The 20,181-nt window shown below is 42.7% G+C and overlaps 1 protein-coding gene across 1 annotated transcript; it reads right to left on the minus strand.

Moving 5' to 3' along the window:
* Window positions 1-33: 33 nt before the first annotated feature.
* EFCAB14 (EF-hand calcium binding domain 14) lies at window positions 34-19,944 on the minus strand. The gene is made up of 11 exons (XM_054211393.1): window positions 19,642-19,944; window positions 18,649-18,797; window positions 15,188-15,333; window positions 13,169-13,267; window positions 8,690-8,800; window positions 7,858-7,938; window positions 6,809-7,000; window positions 6,044-6,124; window positions 4,731-4,842; window positions 3,745-3,876; window positions 34-2,914 (listed from the first exon to the last, which is right to left on the minus strand). Exons 1-11 carry the CDS (start codon window positions 19,821-19,823, stop codon window positions 2,739-2,741), a joined length of 1,461 nt encoding a protein of 486 aa, XP_054067368.1. The 5' UTR covers window positions 19,824-19,944; the 3' UTR covers window positions 34-2,738.
* Window positions 19,945-20,181: the final 237 nt, after the last annotated feature.

Consider the following 20,181-nt stretch of genomic DNA (forward strand, 5'->3'; position numbering starts at 1 on the left):
CCCGGAATGAAACCGCCGGAGCCGCGCATCTTAAAAAAAAAAAAAAAAAAAAATGAACTTTTATTGAGAGATTTAAAAGTGGCGTTACATGGTAAAAGGCGCGGAGAACCGTGGCTCGGACCAGCGGGGCGGGGAAGGGCGACGCACGGCGCCCCGGACAGGCCGGAAACTGAACGGTACACAGTGGTCCCCTACGCGGGGGTCACCCAAAAAACCACAAAGACAGCCTGAAAGCGAACCCGAGAATCGCAGCGTAACAGCAAGTCTCAGCTACAGCCCCCGCTGCCGCCCACAGACCCCTCAACTCGGCAGAGAGAGGATCTGGACAAGCGTATTTACAACAGCCAGGGCTGTACGCCCTCTACCACCTGCAGCGGGAATAAAACACGGGGGAGGAATGGCCCCATCCTTACCCAGCATGGATAAAGGCTTTGGAAAGCGTGCGGGATGGAGACCAGCAGTGTAGCAGCACGCGTGCAGGGATGGGACCGGTGCTCCCAGCCCGCAGCATGCCAAGCAGCTACCCCAGCCACCTAAGAACAACCACTGATCGGATTTTGTTAAATTGGTGGCACAAGTCCCCCCTACAACAGCGGTGACTACAGCAATTAGCAGTGTGCTGTGCTCCTGGCACGCAAATTAAGCAGCACCACTGGAGAGCTGTGCCCCAGTGCCGGTTACTGGCCAGCTGGGCTCCTTGGCCCCTGCGGGCTCCTCGGCCGCCACGGCACACACTGCCTCTCACCTTCTAAACATAAAGCAGACCGCAACAAAACAAAACGCTAATAGATTCACACAGCAATACAATAATCCGTTAGATTTTAAGGTAAGTTAAACTCCATACAAATCAAGCTTCCAAAAATATTTTGCAAACTCTGGCATATGGCTATGATACAGTATGTACAAATAAAATACCAGAATGGTTACATTTTATTGCTAATTGGTTGGTTTGTTGTTTTTTTTTTTTTAATTTTATTTGGTTAAGGACTTACACAGTAGTGTATAAAAGGGTGTGGGAAGTGGCAAGAAGCAAGTGTTGGCTTCTTGTCCTCTCAAAAGCCAAGGTTGGTTGGTTGGTTTTGTTTTGTTCAAATACTGTATTTTCAAATGTCACATCAAAAGCATCACCATATTGGGTCACATCTGCATTACCCAAACAGGACAGAAGAGCAATGCTGAAAGAAGCCTAGGCAATGGGTAGAGGATTCCATTTTGCACATTCCTTCACTGATTCATACTTCCAGAATACAATTATTCATAAAACTATAAGCATCCAGTCCAAAGTTTTTATATAAAAAGTCAACAATTATGAACCAACTTCCACATAAACTGATGTTTCGGCAAGGTGGGCAACTTCACTACTCATGCAAAAACACTCCCAACAAGATCAGCGATATTTGTGAGCAAAATCACCCAGCTTGGCTCTTACCTAGCCTGCAAAAGAATCCCTTCTGCAAAGAGTATTTTTTGTTATGTTCCAGAAGGTTGTAAATACGCTCTGTGTTTAGATCTGGTAGTATAAACAAACCCTGAAGTTCCTCCACAGTAAGGAAACCTCACAAAGCACACATCAGTAGAGAACGCTGATGCGATTGCACGCTCCTATCCTGCTTTTTATATCCTTTTGTTGGCGACAACACAAAAGGTTAAGGTACCAAGAAGCGATCATGTTCACATTAGTCAGGAAACAGCCCACAAGTCTCCTCTGGGCCTTTCCCACCTGCTTATGCTCCTCTTGACCAGAAGCTCTACTCAGGGCACTTCAACTGTGACCCCAACAACAGTAGATGGAAGAAACCCAGCAGCACCAGCAATCCTGTTTAGAAGATCTCCAGGGACCAGTCAGCAAGACCTTCAGTACACCACTGATCGTACCCAAGGCATGAACTATTCAGGTGCTACTCTGCAGGCTGCATTGTGGACTTTGACCTCTTAAGCATCTGTTAAAGTTATTCAATACTATGTTTTTAACAACAGATAGGCTTATCTCACAAAACGTAATCTGGACGCAATACAGCAAAGCTAAAAGAATGCTGAAGTGAAAACCCAAGCACTTGGTAGGTAATTGCTCCTGTAGGCTCATGATATAAAAACTTTCAAACTCTTCCTTCTAAAAATAAATCCTGCTATAGATGGGCATGATTTACCACTCCTGCTTTCCTCTGAGTCCAAATTCATTCATGGTTATACTTAGTCAAAATTTAAAATTTAGCTGAAGCTCCTAATCACCCCTTTTAGGCTCAGGCTCTCTTAAACAGCTTACGACCAACACAGCCCCTGACACAAACTTCTCCTTAAATATGCATAATTTACTCTAGCTCAAATATTTACAAGCAGAAGAAGCCCATCTTTACAAGACAGATTTCTTTCTGCTCTACATAAAGTGCAGCTCTCTAATTTAAGGCAAATTTCAGTGAAATATAAAACCATAGTTTTATTTTAGTATGTACACATTTTAAATTAAAAACAAGAACTTCCTTTGAAAAGGAAAGAATGAAAGGAGTGTTTGGGAATTTTCTGGATTTTAACACAGTCCCAATATTATGTCCTATCAACATATAAATTTGTAAATTTTTTTCCCCAATAAATGCAAGTGAAAAAGGAGGTGGCAATGTGTACAGTAATTTAGCTCCGAAGACCAGTAAAACACCGGGAAAGTGCAGACGTAGTTTTTCATGTCCCGTAGTTTCCTTTATCTACAGTAGCATCCATCAATATCACATTTCTAAATATATATCCTATACACCTAAAGCTAATCTCAGTTCTTGTAATGAGTATTTCTCATCTCCATCTGTGTCAAATTTCTTAAAGCTCTGTGACTCTTGGGCTGCAGAGCCAAGCAGCTTTTGAAGATCTTCATATGATAGTTTTCCATCAGCATCTTCAGTTGCTTTTTCAAACAAATTCTGAAGCTCTGCAAAGAGAACAAGGATTTAAAAGTAGCTCCTTTAAGTACACAGGAATATCCTATAATCTGCTCTTCCAGTTTTACTGCACTGTGTCTTACTACCTACTAATTAAATAAAGCATCCCCACATACGTAGTTTGCCTTCTGCGCTGTCGCAAGCTCTTGGTAACAGTTTAGGAGAAAAAAGCAGGAACATTTCTGGATTAAATTAAGATTAAATCTGAACAAAGTAATCCCGATTTCCGGCCACGACTAATAGCCCGTTCTACAACCACAAACTGCATGCAGACGCAGTTATCCTCCACAAAAGCAAGCTCTGAATGACTGTTGCTATACCAACAGCATAGATGATATAAAGGGAAAAAAGTGTCTTTTCATTTCCTGATGCAAAGCATTGCCCTTTCAGTAGCTGAAGAGAGTGAGCAGCAAGATCCAGAAACCACTCATTTGACCAGGCAGTGTTCTCTTAAAAAAAAAAAAAAAAACCCCACAAGGCCATGCACACTCACACCTACTTCATTTTCGTTCAGCACCCTAATTCTGTCCTTGACTTCTCTCTCAATCTCTGGGGCATTCAAAACAATTACAGTTCACATCCTGTTTAAATCCCAGTTTCTTTTCTTTTACACACCAGTCCTTTATTTTAGTTTGTTGCGCTTTTTAATTATTTTTTTTTTTTAAAAAAAAAAGTCCTTAGTTCTCAAGCTTTTTAAAATTGACTTCACTTCTCCCAGAATGCCCAGACACACTATCATACTTCCAGTTACGCTTATTATGTCCTAAACATTTACACGAAATATTCAGAAAAAGAAAGGGTCAGCCTAGAACGGACATACCTTCGATGCTGGAAATTCCTGGTAAGGACAGGTGTCTCAGCTGCCCGTTAGTCTCTGTGTTGTCAGCAGCTGACCTTGAAGCCAGCCTTGAAAGGTCTGTGGGCTTCACTGTAGTACTCAGACTATTTTCAACTGTTACAAAACAATTTCTATTAGTCTCACTAATTCCACACAATTACAGTTAGCAGAAACAAAAAAAAAATCCAATGAAATTAATATATTTTTTCTTTCACAGATGCTGTATGGGATAAGAACACTGCAAAATCATTTCAAGATACAGCGGTGTTGTCCCCTTTTACCAATAACTAGAAGAAGAGAAGGAAGGAAACTTTTTCGGACAGTTATACAGCTTTAATCTTTCATGCTGTAGTAGGAGATGTTTATTTGTAAACCCCACACAATGAATGACTTGAAAGTGCTTTTACTTCCCAGCCTGAAAGCACTGAACAAGCTTTATTTAGCAAATTACATCTGCCCACCTGGGTTGTTTTCACCTTGTCAATGCAGGTATCAGCAAGGTCTAAACTTCCAAGTTGCTGCTTAGCAAATTAAGAACAAGCACATTTCTACTGTAATGAAGTATTTCAGATCTTATCTTCAGCACTACCTGAATATACACAGCAGAAGCGCAGAACTGAGACAAGTCAGCAGAGACACAGACCTTTCCTCTATGTCACACACAGATTTCAAAAAAGTAAAAATAGATGTTACTGGGTATAAATTTCTACAGGTAAATCACTGTATACCTTTCAAATACAAGCTACTGAGGCATGTGAATCCTGCTATTCACGTGGAAAGTCACCTTCAAGCTTTTGTAGTTGTAGGTAGTTTTCCGTTTTAAAGCTATCAGTTTTCTACCACTTTAACTGAAATAATCTTCACCAAAATCTTAAGGAAGAGCCTAAATTATGCACCTTCATTAGCTGTTCTTTGAATTACACAGGGAACCTTCAGGTTTATGGATTACTATTATATGACATTCTTACCATTCTTTGATGTCTCAATGGGTCTGTCATTTTCTGGCTTGCCTGTGAGAGCGCTGATCAGCTGAAGCTTCTCTCTTAGTTTTGATACCTGAGAATCTCTAGTTCCTGTTTCCTGCACACAGAGAAAAAAAAAATTCTTAAGAAGCACCCCTTCAGTAGATGGAGAAAATCAGGAAAAGTAGTAATTTAAAACATGTAAGTACTTTTGGGTGACTTGGAGATCTCCAGGGTAAATCACATTTAAAATGATAAACAAGAATTAAAAATAAATAAAATTTTAAAATCTACAGAAAGACCTAAGGAATAAATTCACATGGTCTGTAAGAAAACAATAGAATCAATACCTCAACCTGAAAAGTAGGCAACTATTTTGCAGACACCAATTTCAAAAGAATCTGACATTTAATTGCCGTATTTCTTATATAAATGAGCAACACTGCAAAATTGTAATATAAAACAGTCAAACACACTTGGAGCGAAGGCTTATACATTAATTGAATTGCATAATTGTTTCAAATGTTTGCCTGCAGTCTTGACTACCTTAGTGCAGGAGTCACTGTATCTGTGCCAAAGTAAAACCACCACATTTATTAATTTGGAGCATCTTTGTTCTTTTAATGAGTAGATTCCAGATGATGGGTTGAGTTCACATCAAGCCAAGCCTAGACCTCACAGTGTAGCCAGTTCACTCACCTGCCTGCTTTCCAGCAGATGGAAACTAACCTCAGCAGCGTTGCCTCTTATCCCCAGCCCACAATTTGGCCATTCAGTCTGTTAAACTCGCTCCCAGCCAGCCATCACGTCGTTACTGAGAAGTGGCTTTCATCATTTCCTAGACTCCACTAGTGCAAAGTTTCTCTAATTCAACCCCAGAAAGTTTTTAAGCCAGGATAAATGCCATAACCCCATTTGCGGTGTGAAGCCACGACAGTTGGGCGAGCTTTGCCGAGAGCGTGGCAAAGGGCACTCCAATGAGCTGGCTGCCAGAGTCCTGTCTTCCATCAGGCCATGCTCTGAACCTCCCCAGATTCTTTCAGCTGCAGGGAAGGATAGTACAGCAGCTCTGCTATGTTATCCTATATGTAGTCAGAATGGCAAGACTTTAATCTATTACAACTTTTCTTCCATCCTAATTGACTCCCTGTCCCCAAAATGGGGTGGATAAGATGTCCTTCTACTCTGGACTTTTAAAAGAAACTCGACCAGATTAGCCTGCTTGCAGACTTTCCTCAATTAAGTCTCACTTAAAACACGATTATAAAGACAATGACAGGCTCTACTAATCCTGTGTAATTTATGTTTCCTTACTTTACCTTCAGTTCTTTATTTGAATGAGTTTCATTATCTAGTTGATCTTCATTTTCCACTTTTCGAGAGGTAGCTGCATCATTCCCCTACAAGAAAAATGGAGGACAGCCAAGTTTATTCATGTTCTTATTATTTTCTACAACAGAGTTTCTTTCCTCCAAATTTGGCAGGCGTGAAGCAGGAAAAACACTGGACAAATACATGCCAGAATAAAAATGAAGAGAGTGGGTTATGTAGTTTACCACAGCAAAGTCAGCATGTTCCTTATTCCTAAACATACAGGGCATGTTCTCAGAGACTGGCCCTGGTATGGCATACAGAAAGCACTGGAAGGATTTGTGAATATATTTAGTATTAATTTTTATTAATTTTTTTTTTTTTAGCATTGAAGCACTGGTGAACAATCCAGAGGCCCACCTAACTCCTAAGTGGTTTTAACAGACCCATGCCAGAGCGCCTTCCTAAAACGTAGTTAGAGAGGTTTGTGAATCCCATCCCATTAAGCAGCCACCCGAGTCTTAAATGTCACAGTGTTTTGGACATTTTTCTGTAGATTCTGCAGGGAAGAGGTGACCTACTTCAGAGATACTCTTGACATTAGTTATCCATTCAGAAATACAGAGCAAATTCCAGCCTTTTAAAATTAAGTTTTAAGTGTCTCGAGTTTCATTCTGACATCTTTGGTTAGGTTTGAAAAGCTGTATCTGTAGTGTATAGAAAGTATTGAAACTACTCGCCTGAGTAGACACCCGTAGTCATCAAATACTTACCACGCTGGTAGACAAGTTCTCTCTCTTGTCCAGATTATTCACAGCAAGGGGAGAGTTTTCTAACAGCAGAACCCCCCGGCTAAGGTTACTAATGGCTGAATCCACATTTAGAAGCTTAAGGTCATTCAACTTTTGGTATGCCACTACAGTATTATTTAGCTCTTCCAAAGCTGCACGCAGTGACTGGCTTTCCTGAAATATAAAACCAGCATGTGTCAGTTTACTCAACCTCTGCAGAGCTCTTGCTATTAACAGCATGGTGACTGACCCAGTTTAACTGGGCAGACTTCAGACTGGCTCTCCACCGGCACCGTTGGAAACATCCAACTGGAAGCTTCCAGAAAGTTATTCCAGCTTTCAAAGGTTGAAACAGAGATTCTTCCTCAGGGCTAACCTCTTTGTTGCTAATGCAATCACTTCAGCTGTGCCAGCAAACACAGAAAGCCCATTCATCTAATTTTCCAGGGCAAGCTTAGTCACCATACCAACTATTTTTCCCCAGAAAGCATGTTATTAGGAATATTTATACACAAGATTAAGTTTTGAGGAAGATATCAACTGTACCAAATGTAAATAAATGCAGTCATTCCATTCCAACCCATTCATCTAACCACCCACACAATTTTATTTTTTTTTTGGTTGCTGAATTCCTGCTTTCCACACCTCATGACTCAATACACACCACTCCCAAATTTGTTCAGATTGGCAAGTACCTGCCATAAAATCCATTCCATAAAAATCCTTTAACTCATTTCCATTTGCATGAGCAAAGTACACCTACAATTTTTTGGATATTCATTTCAGTGTTTTTACTCCTCACCCAGTTAGAACACAAAAAAAATACTCTCAGACTAGGGTACTTTCCTGTTCGCACATATGCGGGAAAAAACTACATCAAAGTTACCTTATATTTTGTTTTGAAGGATGCTATCTACGTTGTATTGATAAAAAACATAATTTTTTGTACACTACAGTACTGCAAAACACACACAAAAGTAATGTATCAGTGATACTTGTACCAATGTTCCTTGCGCAAGGGAGAAAAATACCTTTTTGCAATTTTCTGTCTGATTTCTCTCTGTCCTTGGCATAACAGTGGAGGGAAGTGAAGGTATCTGTTTTAATTCCTTCTAAAAAAAGAAGCAGAAAATTATGTTACCAAACGCCTGTAAAAAAAAAATACTAAGCTTTTAATAACTGGCAGGCTGCGGCTAAGGATGTTTTGCTACAATTATAATCACTCATGTCTGTTGTGCATGCAGTATTTTAACTAGGCTAATCCAGAGTTTTTTCTTTCGAACACATAAAGTTGAAATTTATTTTACTTAAACCCTCCTAATTAGCTCTTCTCCCTTTAATGAAGTGTTATGATACACATTTCACTGCTATCATAGACACTCCCATATCTGCAATGTTTTCATAGTATCCACTGGCTGAATCAAGTTTTACAATATATCTGATTTAGACTTTAACTGCAAGTATTCTTATTAAAGTATTGCAGGTTAGCAGAAAAACTTTAATGATTGGCTCAGTTTAACCCCAAGTGAGAGGTCAGTATAAATACAGTGGGTAGTTTCTGGTACAGATGGTCAGTAATTCCATCCTTAATTCAGACAACAAACTATCGCTTACACCATCCCCAATCCTATAACAGTGCAGAGAGTTACCATAAGCATCACCGAGAAGCAGATATTCCCAAAACCATACAGGAGATGCCACACAGGGATTAGAAGATTAGCTTATTAATGTACCAACTAGCAACTACTGAAACTTCAAAAGTATTTTGAAGGCATAAGGCAGAACTCCACACAGTTCTTAAACTTGCTTCATATTAGGCAGGTAACCACTCAAATGCAGCGTTAAATCAGTACATTTTCTTACCACATCATTCTGGAGTATTTCTGTGGATTTCTTGTATTCTTCAATAGCTGTCTGTATATTTTCAACATCGTGAGAAACGCTGGTAAGCGTGCTACCTATGTTCGCTACGGTCTGGAATAAAGAAAATGACAAAAATCTCAGCCTTCATCAAACTGCATCGTCCCAAAGTTTCAACCTGCTAAAGACAATGCTTTGTTAGTGAAACCGCAGGCAGACTGCCACAAAAATATGCATGCGAATTTGAAGTATTCAGAACTTTCTTCGCAGACAAAACTGCAAGTTATACCTATCGCATCTCCAGGCCAACATGCAAAAACACACACCACCACGAGAGCTTATGCTAGATAACCAAAATTACACATTTGCTACTCCCACACTCAAAACAACACAAACCTTCTGGCATTGATTAAAAAAAAAAATAATCCTGATATGAAGACATCTTAGCCCCCCTCTACATGGAGTATCTGTGTTGAATACAAGGATGCTGACATCACCGATTTATCCTGCCTTAACTGTCTTTCAGGGCTACCCATCAGACACATCACACACTGCTAAACTAGTCTGCCAAAGGTTGCAGATTAGATTTTCAAGCAAGTATTCCCTTTTTTAAAATGAAAGAATAGCTCTGAAGCAGCAGGAAAGCCCCCGTGAATTCTGCAGGAACGGCCAGCGTGCTCCGACAGCCGCCTTTGCTTCTGACTGCTCCCGTCTCATCCTTCCCTTGCCTTCACCGGTGTGAACTCCCCCTACCCTCAGCTCCAGCTTTAGAAAGTAACTATTCTGTAAAGCTGCGCTGGTGGTTTAGCAGCTGCCAGCACAGCACCCATCAGAGTCAGACTGACAGCCAGGACATCCACAAACACTAGTGGAAGTTACAGTAATGGGACAGAGCACGCCCCTACGCTTCTCATTCTGTTTTTAATACCTTCTTCAATCGTTAAAGCAAACCGAACCCATCTAAAACTCCCCTTTTTTCTATGACCCTGTGATGCACCTAAGGCACTGAAGTGACCCTCTAGCTACCCAGACTACATTCCAACAAAATCCACACAAATCTTCCTCCAGCATTTCATTTTGCCAGCCCGAACACAAGTTTACTAAGCAATCCCTCTGTCCTGGAGGGCCTCAGGCCACCTTCAGCACCTTTCATCAGGCTGAACAAAAGCCACTGTCCAGGAGGAACTCCCTCAGTAATCCTTCAGGACTCTAACACCAGCAGGCAGCTCCCCATTGTCAGGAACAGTACCTGCAGGGAAAAAGGCTTAAGAAAAATCAAAATCCTCTTCTAAGAATAGCAGCCTTTTCACAGAATCATTTAGGTTGGAAAGGACCTTTAAGATTGTCAAGTCCAAACATCACTGCAAAGTCCACCACTAGACCATGTCCCTACGTGCCACATCCACACATCTTTTGAATACCTCCAGGAATGGTGACTCAACCGCTTCCCTGGGCGGCCTGTTCCAATGCTTGACAACCCTTTCAGTGAAGAATATTTTCTTAATATCCAATCTAAACCTCCCCTGGCACAACTTGGGGCCATTTCCTCTTGTCCTCTTGTTACCTGGGAGGAGAGACCGACCCTCACCTCGCTACCCCCTCCTTTCAGGCAGTTGTAGAGAGCGAGAAGGTCTCCCCTCAGCCTCCTTTTCTCCAGGCAAAACAACCCCAGCTCCCCTCAGCCGCTTCTCGTAAGATTTGTTCTCTAGACCCCTCACCAGCTTCATTGCCCTTCTTCGGACACCTCAATATCTTTCTTGCAGTGAGGAGCCCAAAACTGAACACGGTATTCAAGGCGCGGCCTCACCAGCGCCAAGCATAGCAGGACAATCACTTCTCTAGTCCTGCTGGGCGCGCTATTTCTGATACGAGCCAGGATGCTGTGACCTTCTTGGCCACCTGGGCACACTGCTGGCTCATATTCAGCCAGCCATTGACCAACATCCCCAGATCCTTTTCTGCCAGGCAGCTCTCCAGCCACTCTGGCCCAAGCCTGTAGCGCTGCGTGGGGTTGGTGTGACCCAAGTGCAGGACCCGTCACTTGGCCTTGTTGAATCTCATACCATTGGCCTCGGCCCATCAATCCAGCCTGTCCAGATCGCTCTTTAGGGCCCTCCTACCCTCAAGCAGGTCAACACTCCTGCCCAACTTGGTGTCATCTGCAAACTGACTAAGGGTGCACTCAATCCCCTCATCCAGATCGTTGATAAAGGTATTAAACAAAACTGACCCCAATATTGAGCCCTGGGGAACACCACTTGTGACCGGCCACCAACTGGATTTAACTCCGTTCACCACCACTCTTTGGGCCTGGCCATCCAGCCAGTTTCTTACCCAGCAAAGTGTACACCCGGTCCAAGCCATGAGCAGATAGTTTCTCTGGGAGAATGCTGTGGGATACAGTGTCCAAGGCTTTACTAAAGCCTAGGTAGACAACATCCACTCGTCCCTCTCCAATTTCCCTCATCCACCAAGTGGGTCACCTTGTCATAGAAGATCAGGTTCGTCAAGCAGGACCCGCCTTTCATGAACCCATGCTGACTGGGCCTGATCACCTGGTTGTCCTGTACGCGCCACGTGATGGCACTCAAGATGATCTGCTCCATAACCTTCCCCAGCACCAAGGTCAGACTGACAGGCCTGTAGCTTCCCGGATCCTCCTTCTGGCCCTTCTTGTAGATAGGCATCACATTTGCTAACCTCCAGACAACTGGGACTTCCCCAGCTAGCCAAGACTGCTGATAAATGATTTCTTCCAAGAAAGGCAGGTAATTCCAAAGACTGCTGGCTGCAATGGACCATTGAGCAGGAGATTTTTCACCAGAGCTATCAAAAGCCAGGCCACCCACCTACACCCACTGAAGCTCTCCTATGCGACAGGAGGTAGTGCAGCACACACACAGAGGTCAAAAAGAAGTCCAAGTCTTGAAAACTATCACTTCTCATTAACGTGACACTTACAAACCATTAAAACTATTGTATTTAAACCTCAGAATAGTTTTTTCTACACTCAACACCTCACAATATACCTCCTGGAAGGATTCCAGCTCTGTTTTTATTAAATCAACCTCCCAAAACATAAATGCAAGCAAGATGGCAGCATTTGCACTGCTTGCAAAAAGAGAGCAGTGGAAACAGATGCCACATCTACCACCCTACTGAGACTCAACAGCAGAGACTGGAAAGAACAGTAAAGTTCCCAAGATCTTTGATTTTCATGAAGTGTGACCAAGGATGGACTTATTTCAACACGAAAAATCCTTGCTGTTCAGCACATCACTGCAAGTTCAAACCTGTCAGCCCTAACGCTTTGCCCTGACAGTACTGAAGGCACCAAGACAACAACAAGGGTTTTCTATATTTTTATTTATGTATATATATAAAAAAATAAAGTAGGTGCAGGTTCCAGACTACGTATTGCCTTAAAACTTACTTCTGATATGACACAGTGAAAATCCAACATGCTCCTAACAGCAAATTAGAAGCTTAGGAAATAGTTTTGTACTCCTCCCAAAAGAAATCCTAGCAGCCTGATCAGCAAAACCACACTAATTGCTTTGCATATGGCTAGCTCATTGATTATACAGTAATTTTGAAGGCGTAGGAAATTAGAAGTGGAAACCCATAAAAGCCACAAGGACTGGACTGACATTAGGTGTTAGCGCAATATAAATGTTTATTGCTAAATAAACAGAACTGCCATGGAAGAGCCGTGGAAGTTTCAACACGCCATTCTTTTTAACAGAATAAACAGGACAGTTCTTTGGTAAAGAATGCTCAGCTAAGGCACATGGTAAGACACTGTATTAGCTTTAGAAGAACTTCAGAAGAACTTTAACACTTTAGAAGAAAGTTTGTGTCACCCAGTAGGGCCCATCTTTCAAGGGACTGTCAGAAAACCATCCCAGTACAATTCATGTTTTGCTGTGCACATACTGAACACCAAGAAAGCTGCCACGCTAACGTTCCAGGCCCACGGCTTCCAGGTGAGACCCCTGCCTGCTTCAAGATGCTAAATGCAGAGTCAGATGTAGAACTCTATACTGCTCAAGATAAGGGTGTTTTCCAGAAAGCAACCCATTTTCTTTTCCAATTAAAAAAGCTAAACAAACCACCTATTTGCAAGCAGACCTGTAAAACTGCAGACTTTTTGCAAGCGTCTTAAATGAAATTAAGATTAGCAACCTGAAGGAAAGCAACTAGAAAGATCAGCTCTGAGGTAAAGAAGTGACATAATACGAACAAATGCATCTCCAGAAAGGGACAAACAAAGCCCTTCAATTTTTTTTTTTTTTTACCTGCCACACATTATCGTAGGACCATACAATATCAAGTATATGAAGTCCAATTGAAAAACAAGAGAAGCAAATATTCTTCACATGCAATTCAGGTAACTCCTGTTGTCACCGCTGTCCCCAGGAGCCCAGCTGCAGCTTAGCAGCACAGACCGCGTTTAGCAATAGCCACATTTACAGTACTTGCCTTCTCTAGTTTCTCTACTGTGACAGGAAGAGAAATCAGATCAGAAGCAGACTTTATGTTGTTTTTGAGATGATTTACTGTTGAGGTCAATAGTGATATCTAAATAAATTAAAAAAAAAAAAAGAATGTTTAGTCAACATAATCCTGATTCTGACATTTCCCAATACTAATGACATAATTTGTAACATTAAAACATAAAGCAAGACAAAATTATACATGTTTACACACACAAAACACCCCTGACTCTAGGTTAGAATGCCTGGCTACATTAAAAATACTCTGCCTCTTGCAACAGAAGCAAGATTTTTAATTTTTTTTTTTTTTTTAAACTGAATAAAAGCCATAGAACCCCCTTCTTTTCAATGAGGTACCCTCTGCCCATTTTACATTCAGCCCCTTAGAGAGGGGCTGTTACCCAAGAAAAATTTAAGAAATTGTGCAAGAAGCCCTTACACGGAGAAGAGTCATCCCTTCTCTATTTAGTAATCAAACCTGCCTGGCAAAACCCGGCAAAGCCGCGCAACTTCTCTAGCTGAGTGAGAGGCAAAGAAGTTACACTTACTACTCAGACCTTCTGCTACAGAAGCGTAACACTGATGATCTAGGTACAGCGGGTTGGCTCAATTTCTGACAACTGTTTGACCCAGACAGCAAGTTATTCAGTGGGCCTTCAAGATTACTTGTTCATTCCAGCTGAGAGGTTGTAAAATAAATTAAAAACAGCTACATGCTAATCATTAATTGCTAACACTGTCACTTTAAGATCAATTTGTAGCTAGCAGTAATCAGAATGAAGATAAAAAAATTTCTTCTCACATTTGACAACACAAAAGTAGAGCAGATAAAACCCACTTTCCTCTGGATTTATAAAAAAAAAAAAAAGTTGTTTCACAATCTAAGGAAATGGGCAAGATCCTAATTTTACATTAGGCCAACGCTGATCAGCTTGCAGAGACTCTGGTTCCACAGCTGTGAATACTGGCTGAAATAATTCCCAGCAGCACATCCCAACAATTCATGGAAAAAAAACAGTAACTAAATTTTGATCCCCAGAAGAGCTGGCTCAGACTGTAAACAGACCCTGAAGTAACTTGAGGGCCGGCAAGAACCATGTGCAAGTATCTTTCATGTCCAGGTGCAGAAGATAGTATTTTGAAAGTCCAATGAAGCACCTAAATATCTGTGGATAATGCATACTGTCAGATGCCAAAGAAAGCAAGGCAAATTTTCAAATATATTTATGTGCCCCATTAAGCGCTTAACCACTGCATGGGACTGAAGAAAAAACAATCTGAGCAGGCACCTCAGTACTCTTAAAAGTCAAACCCAAAGCACTAGCATCAGGGAGGGTTCCTCACACCCACCTCCAGATACCACGAACTGTGGGCAGCTCTGAACTTTTACCCTCTGAGGCAAGAATTTCCATGAGAGCCTTGCTGGATGCTTTGCTTGAAGCATGAGTTAATACAGTAGCTGAGGAAGCAGCTTTCTGTTAAGTGGATTAGTTCTAGCCGTGTAAACAGAGGTAAGATTTACACCCGCTCAGATTCCAAGTGTGTATTAACAGATTTTATATTCACGAGACACCAGTACTTCATTTGTAGCAACGTGAACTTGCACTGATTCAGCTGGCTCTTTTCCACGCTTACAAAAAGTTTGCAGACACTCTCAGAAATTTGAAACTTCAAACCTCTCATCATAAACATCACGACTATTTGTCAGGAAAATTAAGAACTGCACAGTTCTCAGGTTCTTTTAAGTTCTGCCTGAAGTCTTTCCACCAGTTGAGAAATTTCTTCTCTTTGTGATCAGCCTCCAGTCCATCTGGATGCTCAAACTTTTTTTGCTTGTTTAATAATGAGTCTTGTACTCCATTTTAACTTTAAAATAAAAGTTTAGCATATGGGCACAGAAGTCCTCAGATAAAAGCTCAGCACTGACTTAAAATTAATTTCTGTAAAAATAAATTTGAATTTAATATTTTATTATTTTTCAAAACCAAGCGCTGATCCCTCTCACCTGTTTATTGATCTCTGTGATATTTATCCAAATTTTACTTAGCCCCAGTTCTCCAGTCTCAATTTGTTCTAGTTGCTTTTGCTTCTGCACCAAATCTTCATTCAGTTTAGGAATTTCTTGGAATGATGTCTTTTGATTAGATTCCACTGAAAAAAAAATAATTTGCTTTTAAAAAAAAAACAAAACAAAAATCCAGGTAAACAATGTTGAAAGACGAAAAAAACAAATTACAAGCAGCAACGTCTACAGCAGTGAAAGAAGGCAATAACAGTTTCTACATATGGGTTTATTGCCAATTCAGAATTCGGTGTTTGTTCAGAATGACAGCTCTTTTTTGTTTTAAGAGTACTAATGTCTGCAGAGAGAACCCAGAGAGACCATATTGCAATAGTACTGTCATTCTGACAAGCCTCAGCAGGTCTTTATTTAGCGCAATTATTTTACATTACTTTCACAGAGGGACATGAAATGGTAACGGGACTGTAAATAAGAACTGCCAACAGTACGAGGGCAAAGCAGGCACGTGAAATGAACCTCAGTGCCCTTTTCAAGCCTGCAAAGGGTCTGCTGACGATGAAGTGAATTCCAAAGAGATTAACATGATTACAGCTGTTCCACGTGACAGAAAGACAACTGGAAAAAATGTATAAGCTCACACAGTAGCATCTGTTGGTAAACAACTCAGTAAACAAGGTCCTTGGAAATAAAGTCAGTTATTACTGCAATTAATACTTCAGGAATAGGGAAACTTGCAGCTCAGACCCATTCAAGCGAGCCTCAGAAATGCAGCTCTTCCAGGTCTGCAGTGACTAAGCTGTTTAGCTGCAAGCGCTGTTAGGCAATCCGAAATCCCTAGGTTTGGAAAACAAATAAGCAAAGGTTTTGAGACGGAGATGACAGCATTCACCAAAACCTGCACCTCCACCCTGTAAGGCATCACCGGAATGCTCCACAACAAACCGCCACCGTTCACACCACAGACCACCCAGAGCAGTGGGACCTACGCGGTACATAGCTGACGGCTCCCAGAACAGATTTCCTTGCGTGACCCATCCACTTAGAAGGGGAAGCCTTCGGGAGTGCTTCATGCCCGTAGAGTGGATGCCCGAATACACACAACTGGAAAGCCGTGCATCTTCAAAAACCTACTTCACTTTTCTTGAGGCAAGTCCTAAAAGCCATTTCTAGGTACAGAGTAATCTGCATTGATCACTCAAGATCCAAATAACACTTTCAGTTAAGTAAGACCTTGAAAGGCGTATTTCAGTCAAAACAGACGGAGAGCTAACTGTGTGTTTGACACAAGCAGTTCACCCTGAATCTGATGTTTCAGAGGCTCCTGTAGACAAAGTATGTTCTGTTTTGCCGCTCTCACTGTGTACAGTGAGGCCCCACCTAAGAGTTTTTTGCAGGTCTAGGAAAGTTAAGTGCCATAAGCATTCTTACCATCATTACTAGCAACCGAAGGGAAACACTACAATAACTTTCCCCTCCCCCAAACATACTAGATGCAAAGATGTCTTATTTTTAAAATGGCACTCATATCATACCCAGTTTGTTCAAAGGATGGCAGAACACTAACAAATACCACCACGGGAATCTGCTCTGGATGAAGATTCAGAGGGGGACGACTCTTTTTCCAAATCTGCTGTAGGACAGATGGATGCCATGCCATTGTTTCTCCATCCACATCACCAAAGCACAATGTTACCTTTCGGAACTAGGTTGTTCTTCCTGGTTTTTTTGTTGTTGTTTTTAATGCTGTGCCTCACTATAAGACTCCCATCCAGCTTTTAGGCATGTTATTACAGTGGCAAGGAAATCCCAGAGTATTTTATCACTAGACCAACTATTAAACACACAGCTTTTCCATCAGAGCTATTAAAGAGAAAACAAGCACATCTGTAACTGCCAGACAGTAAGCTCAGAGAGAACAACCCGTTAACAAAGAGGTCTATGTCGAACAGGAACGACGAAACTTAACTACATCAAAGCCAACAAATGTTGTCATCGTGCAAAACTTTGACTGCCAGCACGTACTTAAAGCAAACCAGCCCATGAAGAGCGGCAGTCAGCTTACCCAGAACACAGAAACAGCTACTGCAGAGCTGTCGGGTACCCTCACAGCCACAGAGCAGCGCCTGTAACTGAAGGTATCCTCTGTAACTGGTTATGGACACCAGTTATGGCTAACTTCCAGAGTTCAGTACCAGTTAATATAAAAGCACATCTAACAGCAACGTTTTCTCTCACTCCCAGCCAGCCAGCCGGTTCCACCTTGACAGACAACTCCCTATCTCACAGCAGTTACACACACGAACAGGAAGTCCTAAACACCAACAGCAAAGAATTTCTACACACATTTCCTCAATACCTTTTTTACCATAAGCAAATCAAGCCCTCTGCTTACCTCCAGCCCCAGCAGCCCCCTAATTTTTGAATTGATTTCACCAGCCTTATTTTTAAGGCCACCTCCATGTCCCGGGCACAAAGATTCTAACATGAAGATCAGAGTTACGGGACAAAACCCACAGTCAACAACAGTGCTGCTCAAGCAAAACATTAACTACTCAGCTTTCCTGAAACAGCTGGAGACTACCTGAATGCTCAAGCTTCACTCTCTTCTGCTCCGTTCACACAGCTCCTCAGCTTATCCTTGGCTTTTTCGATATATAGAATTTTAAACACTACTAAAATAAGGCACCAAAACATATCTTGTGCACCCAGAGGTGCAGAAGAACCGAGAGCACGTTACATGCACATCTCACCACTTGTTACACTACAGAAGCTGTAATATTGAACTCTTATGTGGACAGGGAAAACCTGACACCTACAAGCAAAATGCTTCACACTAACTCCATACTTCAGAGTATTAAAGATGATGTAACTCCACGCCACATGCAACACAACATGAAAGCTGAACAGGAACAGGGCAGCGCAAGCAAGATAAACAGTCAGAGGATATGAATCAAAAACATAGTACCAAAGCAACATTCAAATTGCAGGAACACCACAGCAAGTATTAGAGGTTTTTAAAAGAGCTTAAGACAAGAACACTGTTTTCCTTTTTTTTTTTTCTTTTTTTAATTTTGAAGAGATGCATCAAAATCCCCTACGCTGCTTTTACAGGGCTGATAGGAACTTTTTCTTTTTAAACTGGGGCTTCCTTCGCAAGACAGCGCTCTAAAGACCAAAGTGAGGAATTTTAAAAATGTATGCACAAGCAACTACAGGCCCACCTAGTCCAGCGTCCCTGCTCCTCAGGAGATACAGAGCAGGCAAGAATATTTAACATTTGCCTTAGATTCGCCCAGCCTCCGAGTGTTTTTGGCTCACGGGACTCCTCAATTCAAGGGCAGTTTTTCTACTCAGTACTTTAAAACTTTGAATAAGCAGGTAAGCAACTAAAGCTCTTCATACTACACACAAATGTGAAATACATAGTTAACATTTGTACTTACTAGTTCGAAACTTCTCCTTTATTGCATCGAGATCCTCCTTGAGAGCCACCTGCATCCAGACCAAGCCAACACACGCTACCACACAAGCGGCAAGAATGACAAACGCACATAACGGGTAACAGAATTTGCAGCATCGTAGATAGTCTCCCCTGGGTAAAACAAAAATAAAAGATTGCAAATATTCAACAGTACCTAGAAAAGTTTTATTGTAAATGCTGATCTATCGAAGTAAGGGACAGTACTGGAAAAGCACACACGTTTTGGCTGACAAGAACCAAGGAAGAGCTTTTCCAAGAATAAATAAGGCTATACAGTGAGATCAGGGCTATTACTCCCTGTTCAGTTCATCCTCAGGAGGCACATCTGGCACATTTAAGAGCAGCTGTCAGGTTTCTCTTACTAAAATTTCCTGCTCTGCTCACATAAACTTATGTTAGGAACATCTGCTTGATAGCTTGGAAAGCCAGCTTCACGGAAGCGTACTGTCATAATGTTACGACAAGTATTCCTAGATTATCCTAAACTGCAAAAGCCTAAGTTTCTCTGCGACATGCCTTTTTTAAGTTATTCTTAGAGGCCTATTAATAACACTGTTACTTAACTGAAAAGTTTACCTACTGGCAAAAAGCATGTCATGTCCATGACAAAACCAGCACCGCGTCAACTCGCGGGTACAGGACTATGCCACACCGAGCAGACGGGGACAACAGCGCCCGACATTTCAAGCAACTGACCCCCAGCTGCCCTATGGCCTTGAGCTGCTGTGAGCGTAAAATAGAGTAAAAATCCCCAAGCAAACAATAACAACAATAAAAAAAAAAAATCAACAAGAAGAAAAAAGCCTAACGATGGTTCGGATCTACTTCTACCCCCAGCCAGGCGACCTGTTGGGCCAGACACACTCAGCACAGCTCCAGCTCCTTCCTGGCATCCTCACTGGCCCCAAAGCTGACCCGCTGGAGGCCCCGCAGCCCGGCGGCCCCGGGGACTCACTTGCCGCAGCGGCCCCGCGCCCCGGCCGCCGAGAACTCGTCCTCCTCGGAGCTAGACTCGGAGTCGGAGGCGGGCGGCTCGGTGCGCAGCAACCGGTGGCCCGAGCCCTTCTTGGCGGGCTTCTTCCTGCGGCCGTCGGCGGCCAGGCCGATGAGGGCATTCAGCTCCTTCCGCTTCTTCATCTTCTTGTGGGGGGTCGGCGGCGGCGCGGCCGGCGGCTGGCTCCCGCCTCCCTCCTCCGCTGCCGCCGCCGCCGCCTCCAGCGCGTCCCGGCTCGCCAGCCTGCGGCCCGGCCGCGGCTACAGGCGTTCCGCGGGGCCGCGGCCGCTGCTCCCCCGCCGGCCCCGCGGCGGCGCGTCCGGCCCCACAGCCGCGGCCGCCCGCCCCGCCCGCGCCATGGCTGCTGCCGGCCCCGCCGCCGCCCGCCCCCTCCACCTGCCAGCAAGCCGCGCTCCCATTGGACGGCTCTGGACCACCCCTCTCCGGGCTTAAAGGCCCAGGCGCGTCCTCCGCGGAAGCTGGGAAACGCGAGAAGGAAAC

The sequence above is a fragment of the Rissa tridactyla genome, chromosome 8, assembly GCF_028500815.1.
Source record: "Rissa tridactyla isolate bRisTri1 chromosome 8, bRisTri1.patW.cur.20221130, whole genome shotgun sequence".
NCBI classification, from domain to species: domain Eukaryota; kingdom Metazoa; phylum Chordata; class Aves; order Charadriiformes; family Laridae; genus Rissa; species Rissa tridactyla.